This window comes from Trachemys scripta, chromosome 1, assembly GCF_013100865.1.
Source record: "Trachemys scripta elegans isolate TJP31775 chromosome 1, CAS_Tse_1.0, whole genome shotgun sequence".
Classification (NCBI taxonomy): domain Eukaryota; kingdom Metazoa; phylum Chordata; order Testudines; family Emydidae; genus Trachemys; species Trachemys scripta.
This window is the reverse complement of record NC_048298.1, coordinates 120,820,428-120,847,640: the sequence shown is the minus strand read 5'-3', so window position 1 is coordinate 120,847,640 and position 27,213 is coordinate 120,820,428. Positions and strand designations below refer to the sequence as shown.

At 42.2% G+C, this 27,213-nt stretch overlaps 1 protein-coding gene across 1 annotated transcript in view; it reads right to left on the bottom strand.

The window, feature by feature from the left end:
• Positions 1–1,273: 1,273 nt before the first annotated feature.
• The window catches only part of SAMM50 (SAMM50 sorting and assembly machinery component), a 37,853-nt gene continuing 11,913 nt past the window's right edge, over positions 1,274–27,213 (bottom strand). The window contains exons 5-15 of the mRNA XM_034783626.1: positions 24,525–24,631; positions 21,722–21,852; positions 15,027–15,114; positions 14,313–14,441; positions 13,260–13,331; positions 11,950–12,036; positions 6,490–6,560; positions 5,452–5,519; positions 4,168–4,314; positions 2,446–2,587; positions 1,274–1,584 (exon numbers count right to left, since the gene is read on the bottom strand). Of these exons, the coding sequence (XP_034639517.1) occupies positions 1,539–1,584; positions 2,446–2,587; positions 4,168–4,314; positions 5,452–5,519; positions 6,490–6,560; positions 11,950–12,036; positions 13,260–13,331; positions 14,313–14,441; positions 15,027–15,114; positions 21,722–21,852; positions 24,525–24,631 (1,088 nt within the window). The 3' untranslated portion in view covers positions 1,274–1,538. The remainder of the gene's footprint in view (positions 1,585–2,445; positions 2,588–4,167; positions 4,315–5,451; positions 5,520–6,489; positions 6,561–11,949; positions 12,037–13,259; positions 13,332–14,312; positions 14,442–15,026; positions 15,115–21,721; positions 21,853–24,524; positions 24,632–27,213) is intronic.

Genomic DNA, 27,213 nt, shown 5'->3' with positions numbered 1-27,213 from the left:
GCAAATCAATACCATTATTAAGTGGGTTATCACTATGAGTAGAGCAGCAACTTTCACCAACATCAAAACAACTGGGGGTGAAATCTTGGCCTCATTAAAGTCAATGGGGAGTTTTGCCATTAAGTTCAGTGGGACCAAGATTTCACTCCTGGGCTTTATAGCTTTAGCCACTAAAGTCAGTATTTTGCAAGTGTGGTAAACCTGAGTCTTCAGCAGTACAAAGCAAGTCAAGAGAACGTGTTCATGCCTAATGATCAAGCAGTCCCTTGACTATTTTCTAGTCTAGGATCAGTACTGGACAATGGCTCAAAAGGACTTAGAAACCAGGAAAACCAACTGAACAAAGATAGATAGTTACGCTGTATTAATTGGCATGCAAGACTCTACTGCTCCAGGACGAATCATTTTATTACTTATTTTTAATTTCTACAATGACTAACAAGAGAGTAGATTTTGATGCAAGGCAAGCAAATTTTATGCCTGTGCTGGTACATTTCAATGACAATTTAACAGGGCAAGTGACTTACACTAGCATCTTATAAGAATGCTTTTAAAACTCAAAAATATGCTTAGCCATTATAGCAGAGTGCAATTTAAAAGTGAAATGGATATTTAAAAAAAGTCAAAACTGGCTTTTGATATACAACCAAGTAATATGATAGAGGTATCAGATCTCAAATATAGACGTTGCCAAAAAAAATCGTTGTCAACTGCTACAGAAAGTATTAAAGTACAAAATGCAGCTTTTAAACCTGGCACTGCAAGACTTGTCTACAGTACAATATGACAAAGTATTTTAACTGCCTGCTTCACTGAGAGTCTGACGAATCAGCTGTTTCTGAATCAAGAATGTCTACTAATTATTCTTTGAATTTTACTATTCATTCAGGACAGTTGGGTTCAAATTTTTGAAAAGGGCAGGCACAGTTTTTAAGGTTCAATTTGCAGCTCATTCTACAACATTCAAAAACAGTATTTTTATCAGAGTACTTTCCTGCAGGTATAACCATTATGCTTGTTACACAGTGCTTGGTACTGGAATTTTTCATAGCATCCTCCCTATTCATCCAACTTGGCATAATGTAAGTACAGACAACAAATATCCCACTGTATTAACATTTAAATGGTGTGTATGTATGTAGATAGATAGATAGGGCCATCCTAAACATCTGTTTGGCTTGCAATTGAAAGGGTTAGGGTTTTATGAAACAAGCAGACCACTGAGAATTATAATACTGTGGCATTATCCCAGCACTGGTTTCCAATATACCTATTTTTTTCATTTAAAGTATCAACAGCCTCAGTAAAAGTTATAGTTTTAAAATCCCATGAAAGAGTATGCCTGCCTTTGATAAAAAGCAGAGGTACAGTGCACCTTTCCAGCATAATTCTTTAATGTAGTTTCCTGTGAAGTCTGAGAGGTTAATCACTCAAAGGCATATTTATACTTCAAGGGGGAAAAAAAACCTGGAATCACTGAGCCATATTTTATTCAAGTGCTCTCTTTTTTGACAGAAGCATGAAGTGTTTCTGTAATATTACAGGAATCTTATTCCAGCTCCAAACTGGACACCATCACATATCCTGAAAGAAAAAGGTAACACATTTGTATTAGCATGATACATAAGGTATTTGTTTCTCTTTGGACAGTTCCCTCCTACCCCCCACCCCCGATTTTCACTATTTTTAATCCTTGGAAAATTACAATTCAAATATATTTTGAGAAAAAAGCTATGCTAAAAATTTTCCATGCTTTTTGGCCTATTGGTAATGGAAGATTACAGGCCAAATTCTGCACTCACACCACCTCTAGCCCCAATGAAGTAACAGAATCTGGCACTATAAAACTAAGGATCCATCTTAACTATGTCAACAACTCAGAAAATAAAACCTGAGGTCAGCAAAAGTCTATTTGCAAAATCTGAAACTGTATTCCCACTGAAGCTTTCAGATTGTGTATTATACCATTCACTTGATAGATAAAATCATAGCTGGCTGCAAAATGCAATATAATCCCGCCCTCCCATTATTAATGCTTAACTTTCTAAAAAGCTCTCTTTTTTCCAGGTGTGAAATTCCATGTTTGGTAACCTTTAATTTTTTGGCTGGATAAGGAAAGACATCAGCTGTTTGAGTCTGTATTTCCTTATTGTAAAGAAATAGAAGCTGCCACACTTTTATTCATACAATTTCAACAGTTGAACTCAAAGTACAGTGAACTTCGAAACCTGAGAGATAAATGGTTCTAAATTTGAGAAGTACTTCTGAAACCAATGTGGAAAAAGTTGGCTAAAAGAAAAGTGCTTCAGTGCTGAGAAATCTCCAAGGAATAAATAGATAAAGAACAAAAAAAAAAAGACAAATTCTCACTGAAGCAGATAAATAAGATTCTAGGTACTCTTAAAAATTAATCAGTATTCTAAAATAAACTATAAAAACACAAACCTGTCACTACTTTGTACTCCCATAGGGATACAGTAGTTAAGTTCTAATCTAGCAATGTTTCCAAGTCTGAGCACTATTCCAGCACCATAAGACCATCGGATGAACTCAGCCAGCTTCCGGAGATGAGCTTTGGGACCGTCACCTGAGAAGTGAAAAACATTTGGAGACTGGGACTCAAACCACACCATCAAGATGTTCAAGGGTCAACTACATTTTCAGGGCCAGTATACCTAGCACTTTAGAACATCCACTACAAGCAAAGAATCTAACCACGCTACATACAAAGTGTCTACAACTCCCATGGATTCTCAGCATCTCAGATCCATCTCAGATCCAGGAATCAGTACTCTGTGTACTTCCTTTCTGGTGTTTAAGAGCCACTTTCTAATCTCCACAGTTATGGTACCCAGTATTAAAGAGAGCATTTAGCATCTTCAATAAGTTTCTACTAAATTTAAATCAGATTCCTATGCTGCTCAATTGTATACAAAATGCACCTTCACTGCATGAGTTGATTCACCTCTTCCTTCAAGCTACATAGGTAACAAATGTCACTATAATATTAGCTGCTCACCCACTATCTCCAGACTTCGGAAGAAAAGGAAGCTGAAGGAGTAAAGGGGGTGGGGGCGTGCTGTGCGTGGGGTGGATCGAACTAGTTCTTGCACCCTTGAACATGTTACGGTACTACTACTTTTTAATTAATCTGAGCATAGAATTCTAGTTTGATTCTTCTGTTTGCCTGCAAACCCTCTTCAGAGTAGTCTGCCTGGGATAGTGGGCAGTATGGGTAAATCTACACTAGAAAGGTAAGTCGACCTATTACAGTCAATGCAGTCATTATTGCATTGGTGCGTGCCCACATTACCCTCCCTGGATCGGTGGTGCACATCCTCACCAGGAGTGCTTCCACTAACTTAAGAGGTGCAATGTGGAGAGTGGAGAGTCCAGTCTCTCAGCTCGGATGGCAGCTTCCTGCTGGGCGCCTGGCTGCTCCAGAGGCTCCCAGTGGGCTGCCAACCCCGCTCTGCTCCTAGTTCCTCTCCAGGAGTGGGGGGAAGCCACCTGGGGCTTCTCATGCCGGGGAACAGGATCCACCTGCCCCTGTTTCTCAAGCCCCTCCAATCCCTGCCAGGAGCTGGGCAGCCTTGTCAATTTCACAGCTCCTGCCCAGAAACTGACAAGGCAGCCAACAGCGATCTAAGCAAAGCAGTGTCTACACAGACACTGTGTTGCCCTAACTACACTGACAGAAGCTCTACACCTCTCGTGGACATGGAGTTAATATGTCGGTGCAGTAGGGCACTTATAGCAACAGAATGAACGCGGTGGTGTAGACACTGACATAATATTAGGTCGACATAAGCTGCCTTATGTCAACTTAACTGCATAGTGTAGACCAGCCCTAAGCAAGCACACCAGAAGGTGAACAAATAAATATATGGAAATACCACAATTAGACTTCCACCCACTGCTTCTGCAAATTGAAAAGTTCCTGTACCCCCAGGCTTTAAAACCAAGTGCTGTAGATAGAACGGTAACTTTAGTAAACTTCTACCTGACCATCTGTCAAATATGCGGGCTACCAAAAGTTGCTTTTTATTGGCCCACTATATTATATGCTATAAATCAATAGCTTTGAGTAAACAAATATCTAACAACTTTATTATGCTCTTTGGACTTGGAGCATCAGGTTGCAATGGTTTATAAGTATCTTCTTACCATAGTTAAGATTGCAGAGGTTTCCAGCATTGAGAAAGAAGTGTGTTCTAAAGAGGTCTCCAAATCCCCCACGACCTGGCCGAAAAGGGAGAGGTGTGTACAAGTGCAGGCCCCCAGCCCAATAGGCTTCTCCTCCAAGGTAATCACCTACACGAGGAAAACATTGCAAAAACAGCATATACCATGGAATATACCAAAAGGAAACTTTTCTACATACAATACCGGAGGAACTTCCTAAATTGCTTTATATAGCTACCCGAGGTTTCCAATTCTCCCCATCCCCACCTCCAACAAGGATAAATTAACACTTAACTAACACTCTTTAATTCTCCTCAATGCTCTTCCTTTTTTCTCTCTGCCTTTAGACTAACTATTTGAAGCAGGGACCCGATAGGTGTTCAGCATTGTCCACCTACTGTACACCTCTGAAACAGATATCCCCATTTTAAAGAAAGGGAAATGATAGGATTGAGTGACTAACTTAGAGTCACATGAAGTCAGTAGTAGAGTGAGGATTAGAACTGAGGAAGCCCCTGGCTCCCAAATCCCCTTCTCAGCTTACACTCTCTCTCCTATACAAAACCCCATTGTTTTATATATAAACTACATGAGCATATGCTGCTCCAAATATAGATTCAGTATGATCACGACTATAACCACATTTTGTTTTTTAAATCTTAGAAGGTAGTTTGCAAAAAATCAAGGTGACTCACTGGAGACTGAAATCTAGGTCACTTCTGTAAACAAAGATCAGTAAATTCAGATGAGATTCTTGAAGGTCAAAGACATTTTGTTAGCCCTGTCTCTTGCAATGATACCTGAAAGAAGCAGGGCTACTGAAGCAGTATTAACTCTGCCTCACCCTCAACTAGTTTTAGTACTAGCCATACATACACAATATCTTAATACCCTTTGAAGGATATTGGGAAGTTTTAAATATTCCTTTAAAAATGAGAAAGCTTAGAGAAGAATGTGTAAGGAGTTAAGGTACAATAGCCTAATCAAGCCTACATGCAGAGTCAGTTTAGAAGAAATATAACTGAGAGCTACTGTCTTTGTTCCATGGTGAACTAGTAACATAATAGGAGATCAAAGACACCTAAAACTTCTCAGACCCTTGGGATTATACCCACCAGTTCTGAGAGAGAATGCCAGAGGCAAAGCTGTTTCCAGTTATTTGAAATCTTAAGTGTAACAAAGATACAAACCCTAGCCTTAAAAACGATTGATAATATTAATATTATCAATCTATTGATATTAGATTGGGATTTAAGAGTCTCAGACCTTCGCTTTGGGGTCCAATGCTGTACATACTGAATCCACGCACGCTCGTTGGTCCACCAAGGTAAAACCTAATGAACAAAGTCATTTTTAATCAAATAAATAATCCTTAGTAAAAGTGTTCTAGTTAAATTGTAAAATATACACTTATCAATTCTTTGACATTTATATTCAGAATTACAGGAAACCTTTTTACAACTGAAATGCTTTTAAAAAGTTACAAGAGCTGTAAACAACTCAAATCAATAGGACAACATATTTAGGCTTTCTTAAATTAAAAAATAAAAGCATTTTAAACTTATTTGGGGGGAAAAAAATCTTTACTTACCAAGACCAAAGTACAGGAGTCTGCATTTCCTTTGCTATTCCTGATGTCACAATCAGTGTAAGAAATTAAGTTCCTTTACAGGGTTTGGTGCTGGTGGTACCCACCACATTGGAAGAGAAATGCAGAATCCTGAACTCAGTTCTCAGTAAGTTCCAACTCTCTTAATATTTTCTACCTGTACCTATAACACAATATCTAAATATTGCTTAAAGTTAAAGCAGTTCACAGGAATATTATTTACAAATATCAAAGTCTAAATATTTACTGTTACAGATCTTTAACAAATGTTTGTATTTTAAAGCCCAAGCTAGAATACACCACCATTACAAGATGGGCTTACCACTTGCTGGTATTTACCTTCTCTGCAATATTTCCTAAATTTACAGTGGGTAATTCTGCAAATATGGTAAATTTAACTACTGAAGGTGACACATATTTGCTATTTAATGGCAACCACTGCAAGTTTATATAACAACCTTTATTATGGAAATGATAAATATGAGGTATGCTTGAAATGTTAACGTGGTGCTCAAATTAAATGAGATCTTGCCCGGTTTAGTACCCATAACTAAAACTAAATAAACAAACCTCCCTACCCTTCTTAATGCAAAAGAAACAGCAACTATGGAGTTTTCATAGCATATTGTCTGAGTTTACAGAAAACAATGAAGAGAGTGTCAAACAGAACAATGAAAATTAAATGCATTACTTGCCTATCAGCAATACTGGAGGGCTTATCTCCAATAGGAACCAACATTCCACCCCAGAGAGTTGCTGAAAAAACCTTAGGAAAAAGGCAAATTTGTTTTTTAAAATTGTGTATTATTCAGACACTGTATAACAGTATTGGTCAAATTCTGCCATTCAAGTCCCATGCAGAGCTCCCACTGGCTTTACTAGGAGCTACGCAAGATCAGAATATGCTTGTATGTAGTAGGGTATCTAATCTCTAACACATGTATTTTCAGAAGAACTGTTGGCCACTGCTGCCCTCTTTCTAAAGTATGTAGTGTTACATTATCAAAAGAATTGTTAAAGTATCGTGCTATTTTTCAATTTGAAAGTCGAAAGTCTGGCTCCCACTTGCTCAGCAGTTTTCATATCCTGACTCTTATGCTTTTCCCCAAAATAAAATAAACCATCATTTTGACATCAGTTGCTCTCTGTGATTTCAACATTAGAACACACTTTATCCCTAGAGAATGCCTATTAAGAATGGAAGCTATAAGGCCCCTGTAATTTAAAAAAAAACCCTATCTACTAGCCTACATAGCATAACATATTGGGTAAATTTACTGGTAACCAAATCATAATAAACTGTATTAGTAGCCTGCACTGTGTGCACAAAATAGAAGGAAAATACTGTTGGGCTGCTGGGTGTCCCAAAAGACTATAAAAATCTATAGTCAGTCAACTAAAAAAAAAAAAGCTATAGTTTTACTGAAGATACACAGACTCTCAGTATACACAACCTAAACACAGAAGGCCAAATTCTTACACACTCGCTCACAATGAAGAATCCTTTAACCATTTCTACAGTGGCACTACTTGCGAATTACTATTCTGAATGAGTCTGGGTGACAGAATCTGGCCCAGAATTATTAATGGAGACAGCAATTCAGAGCCATGTGTGCACTGCTGTAATGCATTTTATGTTAAACCTACTCAAAAGTTTAAACTTCCTGTAAGTCAACGGACTAGTTGAATGTAGCAAGCAACAGCAACAAAGAAGCAGTGTTAAATCTCTACAACTGCTGTATGATTAAAGCATATCTTCCAGAAAGGCATTCAGTTTTGATTTGAAGACATCAAGAAATAAAGAATCCACCATTTCCCTTGGTAGTTTCTCCCAGTGGCTGTTCACACCAAATTTTAAAAATCTATGCCTTATTTTTAATTTGAATTTGTCTGGTTTCCACTTCCAGCCACTGGTTCTTGTTGTCTTTCTCTGCTAGATTAAAGAGCCCTTTAGTACCTGGTATTTCATTCCCATAAAGTACTTATACTCTATAATCAAGTTACCGCTCAATCTTCTTTTTGATAAGCTAAACAAATTGAGCTTTTTATGTCTCTCATTCTAAGGGCAGGTCTTCACTATGGGGGGGGGGGTCAATTTAATATACGCAAATTCAGCTACGCGAATAGCGTAGCTGAGTTCGACCTATCGGAGCCGACTTACCCCGCTGTGAGGATGGCGGCAAAATCGACCTCCGCGGCTCCCCGTCGACGGCGCTTACTCCCACCTCCGCTGATGTAGTAAGAGCGTCGATTCGGGGATCAATTGTCGCGTCCCGACAAGACGCGATAATTCGATCCCCGAGAGATCGATTTCTACCCGCCGATTCAGGCGGGTAGTGTAGACCTATCCTAAGTTATTTTCTCCAGCCCTCTAATAATTCTTGTGGTTCTTTTCTGCACACTCTCCAATTTTTCAACATGTTTTTTAAAATATGGACACCAGCATTGCATGGAGTATTCTAGTATTGATTTCACTAATACCATTTACAGAGGTAAAATCTCCTCCCTATTCCTTTTCACTACTCTCCTGTTTACATATCCAAAGATCACATTTGCCCTTTTTGCCGCAACATTGCACTGGGAGCATGACCACTATGACCCATAAATCCTTTTCAGAGTTACTCCTTTTCAGGACATAGTCCCCCATTCTGTAAGTATGGACTGCATTCCTAGTTTCTAGATGTAGAACTTTGCAGTAGGCCATATTGAAATGGATTTTCTTTGAATTGTCCTAGTTTACCAAGCAATCCAGGTTGCTCTGTATGATTGCATTGCTCCCATCATTATTTACCACTGAGTCAATCTGTGTGTCATCCATAAATTATATCAGCAGTGATTTCAAATTTACATTTCCAGATAATTGATGAAAGGGTTGAATACTGTCAGGCTTAGTACTGATCTCTAAGGAACACCCCTAGTAGAAACACCCCTATTCAATTATGATTCCCCTTTGACAATGACTGTTTGAAATCTGTGAGCCAGCCAGTTTTGAATCCATTTAACAAGGGGTCTATTAATACTGTGTAATGTTAATTTTTTAATCATACTACATAATGCTAATTTTTTAAACCAGAATATCATGTGATGCTAAGTCAAACATGTTACAACAGTCTAAGTATATTACATCTATGCAGTTTTGCTGTTAAAAGTAACTTGTCATCTCAACAAAGAATGAAATCAGGTTTGTCTGACAATACCTTTTTTCCATAAAGCCATGCTGACTGGCATTCATTATATTCTATCCTTTAATTCTTTATCAGTTATTCCATTATTTTGCCTAGGACTGATTTAAGGTTAATTGGCCTATAGTTACCTGGGTCATCCTGCTTGCCTTTTTTTTTTTTTTTTTAAATATTGGCACAACATTAGCATTGTTCCCGTCATCTGAAATGCCTCTGGTATTCACGATTTATTAAAAATTAACATCAGTGGTTCAGAGATCTGCTCAGTCAATTTTTTTTTAGGACTACTGGATGCAAGTTATCCAGGCCAGCTAATTTAAAAATATTTATCCCTAGTAGATTAGTAATTAAAGAGGATGTTAAATATAATGAATTGAAAAGTACTTCATTCTCATATGATACAAGTATATCATCCTCATTTTTTCCAAGTACAGAAAAAATATTTACTGAGCACTTCTGCCTTATCCTCACTATTATTAACAATTCTACCATCTCCATCTAGTAGTGAGCCTTCACCATTGCTAGGTTTCTTCTGTTCCTAATATACTTAAAACCTCTTCCTTTATTGTCCTGAGCCCGGTCACCCATTGGTGTGTTAAGCTTCCCTTATCTGTTTTCTGCAGTTCACAACTTCTAATGTATTCTAATTGCTCTCTATTTCCCCTTTTTTCCATTTCTTATACATTGCCTTTTAATTTCTTATTTAATGGGAGATACAGGATTAAAAACTGAACATACTGCCTTGAAAGCCCCCAAACAGTACTATTTGCCTTCCACTGCCCATCTGTTTTCAGTCACACCTTGATACACACAAGCAAGCTGATTATACAGCAGCACTACTAAAGTAACTCCAATAGTGCTCTATCACAATCAAAACAGCATGTGATTTAATTGAACCTCCTAAAAATCATCATCTGATAGCACATTAATGGTTTCCTGAAAGCTTTTTTGGTTGAAACTTGTGTTATCTCAAAAAGTTCATCTTGCTTCCCCAAAGCGAGGGCCCCCTCTTGTACTGACTCATGTTTGAAGCATAGAAGATGCCTTCATTTGTTTTTCATGGTATATTATCTCCTTCCCACCCTAACGTGCCTGACCACAGACATTTCTTTTAACCAAGAGGGACCTTTGGAAACATTGCTCCATTTAAGACAACCAGTGGGTCAGTGGAGAACGATGTAATGAGCTGTCCTCTACTCACAGAGTGAGAGCGTACTGCCTTTCTGCTACCATTGCCCTCAGGTATTCAAATGTTTAAGTGTTTCACCTTAAAAATTCTTCATTTCTATCATACGAGTGAAAGTATGAAAAAAAGCTTTAGAGAATCATAGAATCATAGAATATCAGGGTTGGAAGGGACCTCAAGAGGTCATCTAGTCCAACCCCCTGCTCAAACAGGACCAATTCCCAACTAAATCATCCCAGCCAGGGCTTTGTCAACCCGGGCTTTAAAAACCTCCAAGGAAGGAGACTCCACCACCTCCCTAGGTAACGCATTCCAGTGCTTCACCACCCTCCTAGTGAAATAGTGTTTCCTAATATCCAACCTGGACCTCCCCCACTGCAACTTGAGACCATTGCTCCTTGTTCTGTCATCTGCCACCACTGAGAACAGCCGAGTTCCATCCTCTTTGGAACCCCCCTTCAGGTAGTTGAAGGCTGCTATCAAATCCCCCCTCATTCTTCTCTTCTGGAGACTAAACAATCCCAGTTCCCTCAGCCTTTCCTCATAAGTCATGTGCTCCAGACCCCTAATAATTTTTGTTGCCCTCCGTTGGACTCTTTCCAATTTTTCCACATCCTTCTTGTAGCGTGGGGCCCAAAACTGGACACAGTATTCCAGATGAGGCCTCACCAATGTCGAATAAAGGGGAACGATCACGTTCCTCGATCTGCTGGCAATGCCCCTACTTATACAGCCCAAAATGCCATTAGCCTTCTTGGCAACAAGAACACACTGTTGACTCATATCCAGCTTCTCGTCCACTGTGACCCCTAGGTCCTTTTCTGCAGAACTGCTACCTAGCCATTCGGTCCCTAGTCTGTAGCAGTGCATGGGATTCTTCCGTCCTAAGTGCAGGACTCTGCACTTGTCCTTATATTGTGCTAAAGTTATTAAAAATAAGGGGCCATGGACAACTACATTCAAATTTATCCACTAAAGATACCACACTGACAAATTCCAAGGTGTTAGATGTAAGAATAATCAGTGTATGCATGAAACTTCTGGTATCTATCCATCATTCCGGGATATCTGCAGGGGACCCAAGAGAACAGAACTAGAGATCCTAAAGAGAGGTTTTTAAACAGATAAATTCAAATGTATTCATGTGCTTAATGCTCTCCACAGGTTGGTATGTGGGGGCTTCAACATATAATGTTTTAGCACATTTTTGAGGTTAGCTTTCCAGTTCACCATCAATAGTTTTATATAGAAGATAACAAAAACATGAAGATAATAATGGTGATAACAGGTATATAATCATGAATTCATAGCACTATTATAATCAAACAAAAAACAGTGTATAACTAAAATCTAGGCAGGCAAGACTGACAAGATGATTTATAATCAAGGAAAGAAGAAGAAATATGAGCTAAGGGGTCCAACCATCAATGAGAAAGCTAGTAACAGCAACCAGCCAGTATCAATGGACAGAAGATCCACATAAGTCAAACTGAATTCCTTTTTAAGGGAAAACATTTCTCACACCTAATTGTTTGAGTTATCCCTTCTCTTCAAAAAGTCCACCTTCAAAATTTCTATGACAGATGCAGAAGTGTCACATAAAAAGAGGAGATTCATCCAATGAGAAAATAATATATATTAATTCTAAGGCAAATCAAAGTATCGACACATCTTAGTTTTAGTCAATAAAACCTTTTTGAAGGTATGATGAAAAAGGATCATGAGAAACATTCAAATCACTCCATAAGTTACGTTAGCGAGTGAACTGAAAGTGTTTAAATACTTACTGAATCCCATAAAAGCTGCTTATTCAGCTGAAGCTCAAAGTCCTCTTTTAGAAAGGCCACATCTCCACCTGAGTAGCCAGCTAGCTCCTGGAAAAAAAACAAACTTTTAAGACACCACAAACACGCATATTTTCGAGACCCCCCTCTTCCTAACATAATTCATCTAAGGCTGTATCATCATCAGCAGTATTCTCTATGTAGGCAACAGCAGTTTTCACATTGGCATGGTTGGGCAACTGAATTCAACACCTGTGAAAAAGCACAACTGAGCCCTAGAGAAATGAAAGGTCAATCACACGTTCTTACCACAGATGTTAAATCTGGCTAACCCTTTCTACACCACTTGTTGTCAACAAGAGCTTGGTGGAATGGGGCAACAGACACCTAATATCAAACAGATGAAGCTTTTTCCATGAGATGGTAACATTTCGGTTAGTAAAATCTAACTGAAGGCTATAAAAAAGTCAAGTTGCATTATACTAAAATATGGGTAAGAGTATAGAATAGAAGCAGCAAAACAAGATATTTTGTTTTGAACATTTAACAAACAATTGGCAATAATCAATAGTTTAGTAATCTTGTTCACAGTGTGCACTTTATCACGTATGTATCCTTGAAAGAATCCCCATTTCCCCCACTGTACACGCTCCACTTCTTTCCTTATTAAGGCCCCAAATCACAGCCACCATCTTTGCTTAAGAGGAATAAGCAGGAAGTTGTTCAGTCTTGCTCTTATTTGATCCAAGTTGCTGCTGTAGCACTTCCAGACTTTGCTGGAAGGGAGGATGACATTTTGAGCCACCGTATGATCGAATTGTTAATGCATACATCTGATACAGCTAATTGTTTTAAGATATCTGAAAGGCAAGTGGATAGTGGAAGCCATTTTCTAAACATGCATATATCCTGAAAGTTATTTTTATAAAAATAACTTAGTACAATGAACTTTAAAACTCATGAATAGCTCCATAGCCTAGCAACATTAGGATGCGATGATACAAAATGTTGTCTCAATGTCTATTTTCCCAGATACAGTTTTGGCATGTGATAGTATTTTTTAACCAAAGAATTTAATGCCAATAGGTGAAGACTGTTTTGCAATAATATTGCTTATTTTCATATTTATATCTGCCTCTATAAAGAGAATTAGTATTTTAAAAATATGCACTGGTGCCAAAAAGTGAACACAACTATTTTGAATGGATTTTCTTATATTCAATTTATTCTTGCTTAAAAATATATAAACTCCGCAATATCAACCAGAAAAACAAACACCTGCTGCACACACTTATTACTGGAGTCAACACTACCTGATTAATTTTCAGCAAAGCACCTCGTCTAGGCAAGATTGAAGAGTTCCGAGAATCGATTACCATGGCGTGCTAAAAAGACACAGAGTTATTTAACTGGTACAAGAAGCTAGATATATTTTAAGCAAAGGATGAGTTATTTGCCATCAGCAACTGGGCACACGCTAGAGACAAGTAGCACTCTCAGGCTAAGGCTAAAACATCTATCAAATCTAGGGGGGGGGAGGGGAGGGATAGCTCAGTGAGCATTGGCCTGCTAAACCCAGGGTTGTGAGTTCAATCCTTGAGGGGGCCATTTAGGGAACTGGGGTAAAAGTCTGTCTGGGGATTGGTCCTGCTTTGAGCAGGGGGTTGGACTAGATGACCTCCTGAAGTCCCTTCCAACCCTGATAGTCTATGATTCTACATGGATTTGAGAGCCAAGAGAGGACCATGTGCCTACAGGATAAACCAATTCTGTCTTAACAGGCTGCATCAAAGATGCATCTGCTCTGTTGGCTGTGGTAGGCCCCAGAAATGTAGTGGCTACAGTACCCCAGCAGAAATTACTTGGTCATATGGCAACCCTTTCCAAATCCACTCACGGTTCTGCATTTTGTGAGTTAAAAATCAAAGACTGCAAATTGCTGCGGTGATACAATGCTTACAAGCAACACAGGAGCTCTGCCTCGCTAGGCGGGGAGCTCTGTAGGACGGAGGAAGGAACCCTTTCTTCTACTGTGTTCAGCAGCTTTTCAGAAAAAGATGTGGGAAGAAGGGAAAGGAATCTCCCCCATGGAGCTCAGCAGGATGAGGAGGAGGGAGCCAACCTTCCCTCCAGCCATGCAAAAACCAGTGGTCACTGAGGAGAAGTACTTTGTTTAGTGACCTGCTGGGCGATGTGTTGAGAGGAGTCACACTATGCAGTAGGTATAGGAGCACCAAAACACACGGCCTGCAATGATTATTAATGTTTCAGGCATCAGCAGCAGAGAGTGCTCTTTAGGCAACATTCACAATTCCTATAGCATTCAAAAGCATGCATATACCATTTACGATATGAAAAATCCTTACTGAGAGAGAAGATTTAAGAGAGTGTCCACTTTCTTCTCGAACAGAAAAGGAGGCTGTTCTTGCAAGAGAGCCAAGCTCTCTCCAAACACCTTCCCATTTCAGTGTGTGATTGGTCTTCCATATGGGAAACTACAAATAAAGACATTTGAACAATACAGGAACACACGTGTTACAAGGTACAAATATAATATTTTCCTCACAAATTTTCATTTCTAATGCCTCATTTCTATGTGGAGGAGATGGGTATGTTTACCCTTTGCAAGTTGCTGTACTGGATGTGGAAAAGTATGTAATTCTATAAGCCAAGAGAATTCATCTCTTTATGAATGGACAAACATTACTGAATCTTCTCCCAAATGAAAGACATTTTGAATTATGCGGATCCAGTGCCGCAGAAAAGCAGGTAGACACCTCTCTGAGATGAGGACATCTTTAGTGCTAACAGTTTTGTAAGATGAAAAACTTAATTTGTTTTTGCTACAGGTGAAGTGAGATTCAATTCCAAGTAATACAATCTATCAAAAGGATTAAAAAGTATTGTTGTCATCGTTCATGTTAAGGCAAAATGATCACGGTCATGTGTATTTTAGAAATCTACAGAAAAAAAAAATAAAAGCTATACAAATATGCCTTGAACTGAGTACATCTAAAGGATGTTTCAACTCCACAAGTTCTTGCAGGGAAACAGGCAAAGGGAGGTGCTACTGTGCTTACATTTAATTCTGTCGATATTCCCCTGTCAGTCTCACGAAGGGAGCTCCAAGGGAACTGTCCAGTTACTTTATACAGGTTAACTGAAAAACTAAAATAAAAAAAAAGTACATGGTGATTTGAAGTCAAAATTGTTAGAACGTATAAAAGTTTAAAACTAAAGATGCGTTTCGGGAACCATCTATGTGATGTTAACATAACAGAGCAGGAGGTGGCCCTCGATATTGGCACAAATCGTAAAAGCAGATTTAAACAGTCAATCTGTATTATAAGAGATATTAACTGTTTTATTTACTTATCAAAAGTGAAAGAAACTGAGTCATTTACTCTAGCTCTCAAGCCAACTCTTATTGGAAATTTCACATCCCCACCTTCCCTTAAGGCTTTGGCAGGCAGCTGTCTATATCAAAGAAATCTGAGTTGAGTTAGAATTGTGGCTCAATTTATAATCTTATTTGTTAGAAACAAAACAAGCTATAGTAAACAGTGACTAACATATTCATTTAGAACAAGTTGTCCTTTCAAGTGAGAGGTCCTCCTGTTTGCAGGAAACTGGTGGAAGCTGTTGCCTTGTTATAGACACATGAAATAGTACAGTGGCTTGTAAACTTTCCAAACTACTGTACCCCTTTCAGGATTCTGATTTGTCTTGCGTACCCCAAGTTTCACCTCACTTAAAAGCTACTTGCTTACAAAATCAGACATAAAATACAAAAGTGTCACAGCACACTATTTCAGAAAAATAGCTTATGTCCTCATTTTTACCATATAATTACAAAATAAATCAACTGGAATATAAATATTGTACTTACATTTCAGTGTATAGTATATAGAGCAGTACAAACAAGTCATTGTCTATATGAAATGTTAGTTTCTATGGACTTCACTAGTGTTTTTTTATGTAGCCTACTCTAAAACTAGACAAATATCAAGATGAGTTGATACCCCCTGGAAGACCTCTGCGTACCCTCAAGGGTACGTGTATCCCTGGTTGAGAGCCACTGAAATAGAAAAGACAGTTACCTTTTCCGTAATTGGTGTTCTTCAAGATATGTTGCTCATGTCTATTCCACAATAGGCATGCGTGCTCGCCACATACACAGGTGCTGGAAGTTTTTCCCCTAGCAGTACCCGTAGTGGAGCACACCTAGCGACCTCTGAAGTGGCGCCTCTATGGCGCGGTATAAGAGGCGCTGTGCTCTCCTTCCACCCTCAGTTCCTTCTTGCCAGACTACTCTGAAAGAGGGGCAGGAGGGCAGGATGTGGAATAGACATGAGCAACACATCTCGAAGAACACCAGTTACGGAAAAGGTAACTGTCTTTTCTTCGAGTGATTGCTCATGTGCATTCCACAACAGGTGATTCCAAGCTATATCTGTTGGAGGTGGGTAGGAGTTCACAAACTCTCAGGACAGAGCATAGCCCTGCTGAACCCGGCGTCTTCCCTGGTCTGGGAAACAATCGCATAATGTGAGGTGAACATGTGAACGGAAGACCATGTGGGCAGCCCTGCAAATGTCCTGAATGGGGACATGGGATTAAAAAGGCAGCCAACGAGGCCTGCACCTTAGTCGAGTGTGCTCTCAATTGACGGCAGGGGGATTCCCACGAGGTACAGATGCACGAGGTGATCCAGTTGGAGAATCGCCGAGTGGAGATCGGCTGACCCTCATGTGTTCGCCCAAGGCGATGAACAGCTGCAAAGACTTTCTGAACGGCTTAGGCCAGAGCCCTTCTCACATCCAGCGTGTGGAGGTGGCGCTCCTCACTGGACGCATGAAGCTTGGGGCAGAGGACCGGCAGGAAAATGTCCTGACCCATGTCATAGGCGGAGACCACCTTTGGGAGGAACGAAGAAGGTGGGCAGAGCTGAACCTTAGCCTTATGGAACACCATGTACGGGGGCTCAGAGGTCAGGGCCCTGAGTTCCAGGACCCGTCGAGCTGACGTGATCGCCACCAGGAAGGTTACCTTCCATGGGAGGTGCAACCAGGAGCATGTAGCTAGCAGCTCAAAGGGGGGGACCCATCAACCAAGTTCAGGTCCCACTGTGGGACTGGGGGCCTAACGTACGGGAAGAGACGATCCAGCTCCTTAAGGAATTGGCCAGTCATAGCATGGGAGAATACCACGTGCCCCTGCTCCGGCAGGTGATATGGCGGCCAAGTGCACCTTGATAGACAAGGACGCCAGGCCCTGGGCTCGAAGGTGAAGGAGGTAGTCTAAAATGAGCTGGATTGGCGCAGCCACGGGAGAAACGCCCCACTCAGCCGCCCACTGTGAAAACCGAGACCGCTTTGTCAAATAGGCTCGACGCATGGAGGGTCGCCTGCTTTCCAAGAGGACACGCTGAAGCCCTTCCGAGGATGCCCTTTCCTCCCAGCCTAACCATTGAGCAGGTTGGGGTGGAGGAGGTGGCCCTGGTCCTGGGAGAGCAGGTCCGGGCAGGAAGGCAACAGCCATGGTGGGGCAACTGCCAGGCTTGTGAGGGTTGCCTGGGCCACGCTGAAGGACCCGGCCCCTTGTCCGTCTTTATCTTTTCCAATCAGCGGGATCAGGGGGAAGGCATCGAGAAGCTAGCCTGACCAGGATAGGAGGAAGGCATCGGAGAAAGCACCCATGCCTGTCCTCCCCCTCCCCGCCCCCCAGACCAGAACTGGGGACACCGTCGGTTCTACCAGGTCATGAACAGGTCCGGCTGAGGAGTTCCCCACTCTTGGAAAAGTCTGAGCACCACCTCTTGGTGTGGAGACCACTCATGCTGAAAGGAGAAGTTTTGGCTCAGGTGATCTGCCCGCGAGTTCTGGGCACCCGGTAGGTGGTAGGCCTGTAGGCAAATGTCGTGGGCTATACAGAAGTCCCACAGCCTGAGGGCTTCCTGGCAGAGGAGTAGGCCCCGCCTTGCCGGTTGATGTAAAACATCGAAAACCCTGACCACTATGCCCTCCAGGTGGGAGTGGAAGGCTGCGCATGCCAGCCGAACCGCCCTGAGCTTCTTAACATTTATATGCAGGGCAAGGTCCTGCGCAGACCACAGACCTTGGGTCTGAACATCCTGCACATGCACTCCCCACCCCAGATCCATTGTGTCGGACACCAGCTCCACCAACGGGGGCCTGCTCCTGAACAGGACCCCGTGGAGCATGTTCCCCAGGGAGGACCACCATTGTAGGGAGGTGATCACCGACTCGGGCACAGTGAGGACCTTGTCCATCCTGTGTCTGGCCTGGGAGAACACTGAGGCCAACCAGACCTGGAGGGGCCTCATGCTGAGTCTGGCGTGGTGAACCACATATGTGCACGCCAACATGTGACCCAGGAGCTGGAGACACGCTCTGGCTGTCGTCACGGGGAACCTTGTGACTGTGTCGACGTGCCCTTTCAGGGTCTCGAATCTGTCCGGTGGGAGGGAGGCCCTGGCCGATGTCATGTCCAGGCCTGCCCAGATAGTCCTGGTACAGCACAGAGTTTAACGTGGATTTGGTGTCGTTCACCAACAGGCCCAGGGTGGCGCACGTGGACAGGAGGAGCGCCACGTGATCCCGCACCTGCGACCGGGAGCTGCCCTTGACCAGCCAGTTGTCCAGATAGGGGAAGATCTGGACCCCACGACGTCTGAGGTAGGCCGCCACCACAGACATGCACTTTGTGAATACCCTGGGAGCAGGGGACAGGCCAAACGGGAGGACCGTAAACTGATAGTGCTCCTGCCCAACCATGAAACAGAAGAAGCGCCTGTGTCTCTCGAATATATGAATGTGGAAGTACGCGTCCTGCAGATTGAGGGCGGCGTACCAGTCCCCGGGATCCAGGGAGGGGATGATGGAGGCTGGAGAGACCATGCGAAACTTGAGCTTTACCATGTACTGGTTCAGGCCTCACAGGTCCAGGATGGGCCTGAGCCCCCCTTTGGCCTTTGGGATAAGGAAATAGCAGGAGTAGTACCTCTTACGTTTGAACTCCACTGGCACCACTTCCACCGCTCCTAAGCCAAGGAGCCGCCCCACCTCTGCTCTGGCAGGGCCTTGTGAGAGGGGTCCCCCCATGGGGGACGGGGCAGAGAAGAGGTAAACTGGAGGTTGCAGCCCTGTGAGAAAGTGATCTCACTCTGGGAGAAAAGCACACAACCGTTGGAGAAGGGAAGCTTTACTGCGGGTGGATCCCTGGTGTGAACTTGTAGGTCGCCCCCGGACGTCCCGTCAAAACTGAGATTTCCCTGCCTGTTTGCTCTTGGAGGACCTAGGCTGGGGGCGTTTCTTATAGTCCTGTGACTTTTTATAAGGGGGCTCATATTTAAAGTGGGTGGCCTGGGTGGGAGCCTGCTGAGGCTTAAACTTGGGCCTAGCCGGAGCTGGGACATAGAGGCCAAGTGTCTTAAGAGTAGTGCGAGAATCTTTCAGGTTGTGCAACTTCACGTCTGTCTGTTCCGCAAACAGGAACGTTGAACGGGAGGGCCCTGCAGGGGGGTCTGCGCCTCACTGGACAGCCCAGAGAGCAGGAGCCACGACGCCCTTCTCACGGACTCCACAGAGGCCATGGACCTTGGAGCCGTATCCACAGCATCAGACGCTGCCTGCAGTATTGCCCTGGTAGCCGCTGTACCCTTCTCCACCACAGCCTTGAACTCCTTCTTGTCGCGCTCCTGGAGGGAATCCTCCAATTTGGGTAGAGAGCCCCACAAACTGAACTCATACTGACCCAGGAGAGCCCAGTGGTTCGCCACCCTTAACTGGAAACTCGAGGACAATAAACCTCTTCCCCAAATAAGTCCAGCCTCCTTGAGTCTTTATTTTTCGGAGTAGGGGCTGGTTGGCCCTGTCTCTCCCTCCCTGTGGAGTGGGAGGGCCGCCCTGCCCGGTACCAAGGCCTATAGGATGTTGAAGAGGGAGTCCGAGGGTTCCTCCACCTCCTCAGCCTGAAGGTTGAGGCTTGATGCCACCCTTTTCAATAGTTCCTGGTAGGCCTTAAGAGTCCTTCTGCCGAACAAAGGGAGGGTGAGGATGTGGGCGCAGTACCCTGCGTACCCACTGGTACTGGAGGTCCCACCACTTGGTCGCCCTCTGGGCACTGAGACAAAGATGCACACCCCACCGACTCCTTTCTGGGAGGCTAGGAAAGGGAGGCCGACGGTCATTCCAAGACTCCAGCCACCGAGTGAGCCCCCACTGGGGGCTGCGTCAGGGGCCAAAGGGCCCATTGGTACCACAGTGCCGGCCAAGGAGCCTGGTGCCATTGAACCTGCTGTGGCACCGGCGGAGCAGGCTATTCAGCCTGACTAGCCTGTCCCATCAACTGACTACTACGAAGGGAGGTTGGGCTGTCATACGACCTGCTACTGTCCCTTGACCGGGAGGAACGGTGGCGCTGGGTATGGTGCCAACCACGAGACCGTGATCCCGACATGGAGGAACGGTACCGCTGGTAGCAGCTGCTCCATGATCGGCTCCGGCAGGCGGATCCGCGATGGCAAGGTGCCAGCGATCGACGCCCCAGACTGCAGGAGCGGTGCCGCGGTGGGGTCCTGGAGCAAAACAAAGAACAGGAACGGCATTGACGCCCGTATTGCGATGGGCTACAGTAGCCTCTCTGAGACGAGGACCTCCGGTGCCATGCATCTCAGTCTCGACGGGGCCCGCTCCCTTCGCAAGGTCTATGGTCCCTCGAAGTGGAGCGATGCCTGGAACCCCGTCACTCGGAACCCAGCCAGACAACCTCGTGGGGGTCGATGGGGACCGGCGTGGACTACGCATGGGACGGTCGCTAAGCGGCGAATGGCGTCGGGAACATTCCCTCGACCACGAACGGTACTGACCAGGCAGCAACTGCGGAGATCCAAGCGGTGGCTTGCTTCTGGACCAGGATGCCAGCAAGAGTTCAAGAGGAAAGCTGCAGACCAGCTGGAGCAGAGCAGTTCCGATGCACCTTCACTAGCGGCAAGAAGGAACTGAGGGTTGGGCGAGCACGCAATGCCCCTTATACCGGGCCTTCGAGGCACCACTCCAGAGGTCGCTAGGGGCGCTCCCCTACGAATAATGCTAGGTGATAAACTTCCGGAACCGGTGCAGGTGGTGAGCACACACACCTATTGTGGAATACACATGAGCCATCACTCGAAGAAGGTGGTCAATTTTCACTGCTCAATGTATCAGAGTAAGTAAGAGTGTGAATTTCATTCTATTAGTTTTCCATGCATGATAGTGAAAAATATACCCCTTGGCGATTTTACTAATTAAATCATATTTTGGATATATGTACTGGCAAACATTTCAAAACAAAACAAAACTGTCATGTTACCACCATTGTATTACTTATAAGTTAATTTGCCAGCTCTCTCACAGCTAATCACATCACAAGCATGGGAAGCAAAAGATTAAGATGTGAAGCTGGTAATTAAGCATTAGCCATAAAGAACTCAGCTTCAGATCCCAAATGAACTTCACCATGCTGGTGTTAAGAAAAACATCTTTACACATGGAAATTAAGACAATGGGCCCAATTCACCTTGGCATAAGCAAACACTACTTCATTAACTTCAAACAACTCATATCACTTTCACAAAGTGAACTTGGGCCATTGAAAAATAAAATGTGGGCACCCATTACGCCATTGTTATTTTTCAGAGAATAACCTCACTTTAAAATATTTCTGTCATTATGAAGAAATATTAGCGTATTCAGAAATGGTGTCTGTTTCCTACTTTCTTTCAAAGTTTCCAGGCTGTGGTTTGAAGAATGATAGGCCATATGAAGTTTCCTTTGTTCCATAGGAAAACTGGAAGGTCACCTTCTCAGCACGTCCAAAGAGATTAGGGAGTTTGAGCCCAAGAACCTAGGAGAAATGGAAAAAAAAAAACAAAAAAAAAACCACATTTGCTACTATTGATTTTGCTAGAATAATTTAAAAAAAACTGGCAAACAATTATATGTTGTAGAAAAATGTATTTATAGTACTAATAATGTCCGGGATTAGACATGGAAGCATTTTAAAAAGCCAATTTATTCATCACTATCTATGCTCTTCATATTTTTTTGCATTTCTCACAGCACTGACAATGAAAATTAATTACCTCAATTTTACTTTTGTTTATAGCCAGTATCACTCTCTGGTTCTTAGTACTGTAATAGATGCTTTTCATTTTTGACTGTTTAAAAATATTTGGTTCAAAATTCCAATAAAAACATCACTATATTTGCTTTTATAACATGTAAATTGCACGTCTAATTTGAGTTGATAACGTCCTTTGTTCTGTTTAAAAAGTCCATAAAGTTTACAGCCTATACAAACTGGCAATGTAGCAACATGAAAGATTTAAGGTATTTCTCATAATAAAATCATTTTAAAAGTTAAATTTTCATCACTAAAGCATTACACTAATGCCCTCCTCTGTCGCAAAGTTAGAGTACAATATTTTGCTACATTTCAAGTATTACAGTTAACTTCACCTGCCTCCTTGTATGCTAGCTGCATCCTTTTCCTGATAGTGCCACTCCTTTGGCTGGGAAAATGAAGTAGGTCTTTCTCAGCCAGAGCGATCATCACTTATGTTTCACTGAGGTGTGCTTAGGAGGGTCTCCACCCCCCCCTTTTTTTTAGGAGTACAAAGCTGCTGAAAGACATGATCTAGAGATCCACAGATGTACCAGATCCAGCTTGCCTTGGTCTCACAGCTGTTGGGAAAGTGTGAAGATGAGAGCCACCACACTTTAGGGATGCCAGATGTCCAGTTTTCAACCAGAACGCGTAGTCGAAAAGGGACACTGGCGGCTCCGGTCAGCACTGCAGGGCTGTTCGGTTTTGTGCGATTAGAAAGTTGGCAACCCTACCAGACTTGCAGTTTATTTTTTGTGATTAAGATTACTATCTAGAGGATTTTCCAAGTAACTATAAAATACTAATATAAAAGGATATCAGGACAAATTTCTAGTTCTATATATTTCAAACACATTTAAGAGGAAAGAATCAACCTGAAATCTAGATAATTCTTAAGAAGACTTAAGAGTGATTTTAGTCCCACAGCCAATTTGTGTGTTTACAAGTAGAGCCCTGCGCGGATATAAATTTATATCCACGGATGCGGATATAAATTGGTATCCGCGGAACTGCAGGGCTCTCCTGGGAACTGCAGCGGTGAAAGGAGCAGAACGTGGGGCCGCCGCTCCCAAGAGCGAGTACCCTGGCCCAGCAGCTCCTCTGGTGCAGCTGTACCTCCTCAGCCCCGCCCACTGTGACAGGCACCAGGCTCACTGGCAACTGTCCCTGGTTGCGCTCATGTGTTCAAGCAGCACACATGCCCCCAGACAGGAGACGCAGACAGCTGCGTGGAAGGGACGGGGGCATGACTGGCAGTGGTACAGCTGTGTCAGAAGAGCTGCCGGCACAACGCGCTGGCTCCTGGGAGTGGCGGCCCCATGTTCTGTTCCTTTCACTGCTGCGGTTCTGCAGATACCGATTTACGTCCGCGGATATCTGCATCTGTGGATATAAATTTGTATCCGCACAGGACTCTATTTACATGTCACATTTTCCTACTATTTAATATGTTCCTCACCTCCACTGCTTTGTGTGAAATGCAAACAAACAGAAGGGAAGTGGACTATAAGAGGGAAAATGGAGACAAGATGGGAAATAGAGTTTTGTCAAATGCACTAGAACTGAAACAGTTTTTTTCCCCATCATTTCATTCAGCTATAACTGTGTGACTTATAACACCAGTAGGTAAATCGTTTTCAGACAAGATTATAATTTAAGTTGATATGTATCTTTAAACATACTTAATAAAAGGTGAACGTAATGCAAATATGTTCTATAATATTTGAGGCCCTGAAAAGTCCTATAGATTTCAGCCCAGAACAGTCGGGATTGGTCTTCAAAACTATAGGAATGAAATAAATGTGATTTGGTGGTTAAACACCTCATACTACTTCAAGAAAAGCCTAGTATGAACTGATCTGCCAGAGACCAAGTTACTCATATGGCTTTTCAACATTAAGCACATAAAACATCTCAAACAACATTCAACACATTTGTGAATTTTATATTTACATTATATATTTGTGACTCATTTGTAAATTATAAAAAACAAATTATTGGGCTAGGGTCACTGTGTATTAGGCCCAAATTCAAAACATAGCACCTTAAGCACGTTTAAGTGTTTTCCTGGATTAGGGCCTTAGCATCCTAGATGGACTTCTGAAAATCTAGCTACAGGCATAAATTACAAGTGAAAGTGAGTTATGATCTCAGCCTAGTACCCATTTGGGCACAACAAAAATACGCTCATTAGAGGAAAACCTGTCAGATGTGCCAAATACAATCATAGAATGAAAACAATGGGGATATCTGTAGGTCTGGATGAAGGTCTTTTGGCAAACCTATATTGTGGAAGTAAGTTTGTGAGGATCAGGTCTTCACATGAGCATGAAATTCTTTCTCAGATTAAAAAAATTAAATAAATTACACCACAACAAATGAAATTTGTAACACTTAAAAACCAGCCATACCATACTGCCTTCATTATTGCCAACCATAGTGTTATAGCTTCCAGTTAGTCTTCTCAGTTCTGTTACTTCAAATGTTACATCTAAACCATTTGGAAGGGCATCATCTCCTAAATAAACACATACATTTATTAGTGAACACTGTACATTTAATACATTTCTTAAAAGTAATCAATTCAATATTGCTTTATATCTGTATAAAAGGCAACTTAACTTTTGTAAAATATTCTTTTATAAATCAAAAATTGGTTGGCTCAAATCTTCATGAATGGCTAAATTATACAGAAAAATAATCTCACAAAATTATAAGTCCCAATTAGAATCTGAGTATTTGCATATAGGAGTTTGATTCTGTCATACATTTGGCTTCTTCACCATCAGTCCTTTAGTTATGAACTACTTTAACATATGTTTGGTAACCTACCCTATGAAAATATAGATTTACACAGATTTTATGTTAGAAGGAGGTAGCGCTATCAAATAGTCACTGGAAACATAGTGTTCTCAATCTCCATGGGAAAGTACTATGCAATGGAAGCATTTTTTTCCTCTCTTAAAAAATAAAAATAATTTCTGGCCCAATTGTCTTAACTCAACTGCTCTAAAATGTGATGGTAGAGGGCATCTGCCTTTGCTCTAAGCAGTACGCTTTTATGGAACACAAACCTTTCATTTTCAGTAACAGAATATTTCCCAAATTAAAACAGTCTCTTGACAACAGTAAGCCATTTCAACAGAAGCACTATTCTGATAAGAAGAGGAAATTCAGAGTCTTCCTACCAACACATATTGCAGCAAAAGCATGAAATGTACAACTGCATTAAAATTCTCAGATTATTCATTATTTTTATTTCTACCATATCACTAAATGTACACTTTAAAAAAAGAAAAGGACAAATAACTGAGATTTTTTATACTTCTGAGAGATGCTAATACTGACTGACAGCACCAGGAAATGAATTCCTCTATTTAGTCACAGAACAGGTATAGCACACAAGTTTCTCCACTCTGCCTTGACTATAGGTCTCAGTCCTGACCTGTAGAGGATACCATTAAGAGTGAAAGGGTAGTTCATTCTGTATGCTTATTTAATCTTTAGCCCCTGTTGAAACTACAAGATTTGTTTTGATTTAAAAGTAGTGTGAAGTAGTAGTTAGAGTCAAGGATGGGAGGCAGAAGGCCAGACTGTCACAGACTTGCTGCGGAAACTACTTGATTTCTATGTGCCTCAGTTTCCTTCTCAGTTAAGTAAAATACCAACCTTTATAAAGCATTTTGAGATCCTGGGATGAGAAGTGGTAAGCATGTATATGACGGGGCACATGCCCAACACTGACAAATTATGGATTAATAGGGAATCTGAGAGCCCAATTAGCCCATTCTCGGGCACCTGGGGGGCCACAAATAATTAAGGATTAGACCCAATTCGGGAGAACCAAGCTGAGCAGCACCTATAAAGGAAGGACTGCAGAGCCAATAGAAGAGGACTGAGACAGCAGAGCTGCAGTAGGGGGCTGATACCCCAGGACTGACCGTGAATGGAGACGGCTGCAGGGGTGATGGGGTTCCAGGCACCTGGCAGACAAGCTAAGTGACACCCTGAGAAAACACCTTAAATACAGACTTGTAAAAGCTACACGGTCAGATGAAACTCCAAGGAGAGAGGACTAGAGGGTGCAGCTCCATAGCAGACACCTGCACGCAGGCAAAGGTAGGGAACAGCTCAGGAGATCAGGGAAGAATCATAAGAAACAGACCCTCACTTCTTATTGCAAGGGCCCTGGGCTGGAACCAGAGAAGGTGAGCCTGGCATCTCCTATTACAACTTTGCAAGAGGGATGGTGTAAGTCTCTGGAAAGGGACAAGGACTACAGGCCTGCTATGTGGCCATTAGGATTTTGGGTTTTCAGTTGGACTTATTTTCTTTTGATTATCCTGGAAGAGGACTGTACTGAAAGGTGACCTGGTTGGAGAGCTTGGACATGATGCTGACCACAAGAGAACTAAAATGGTGATCAACTGTGGTTGCTAGAAGCGAGGGACCCTTTCAACATCCCAAACTTATTTCAGGGGTTGCTACCGATTGAGGGCAACCACTTACAATGTGAAAAAAACTATTATATGGACACTTGTCCATTAACACCATCACAACCATACCATTTCACTTACGCCACCCAGCTATCTGACTGTATGAATCTAGTTATTAGAGCAATAACTAGTAGCTCACTAGATGGTTATAATCCTAATCTTTCACCTCCAGTCCTACACTTTCATCCTACAATCTATCTAGTTTGGGCCAGAAGTTAGTTTAGTGACAATACTACTTCTTATATTGCATTTTCAAAATATATAGAAATACTCAGTATACTTAAACAACTTTATTTTACCTTTAGTTCTTTCATATGGGATGAGAACACCCTGCATTAAAACACAAACCCTTCAACTAAAGGTTGAAAACTGAAGTCTAGCTTTAAAAGATTATACAAAGACACAATTGTGTCATTGGATTTATCCTATTTGCTGTTAGTGTTGGGTGGGCAAATAGCTATAGCTTTCCTGAAGTTTCAGGCATATAACAATTTTGAAGGGGTAACAGAGGGAAGTTTCAAAGTTAACACCCCCTTTGTGATTGATGGTGGTAGTTCACACGTCTCTAGGATGAATACTAGACCCTGACTCCATAACTATGGCC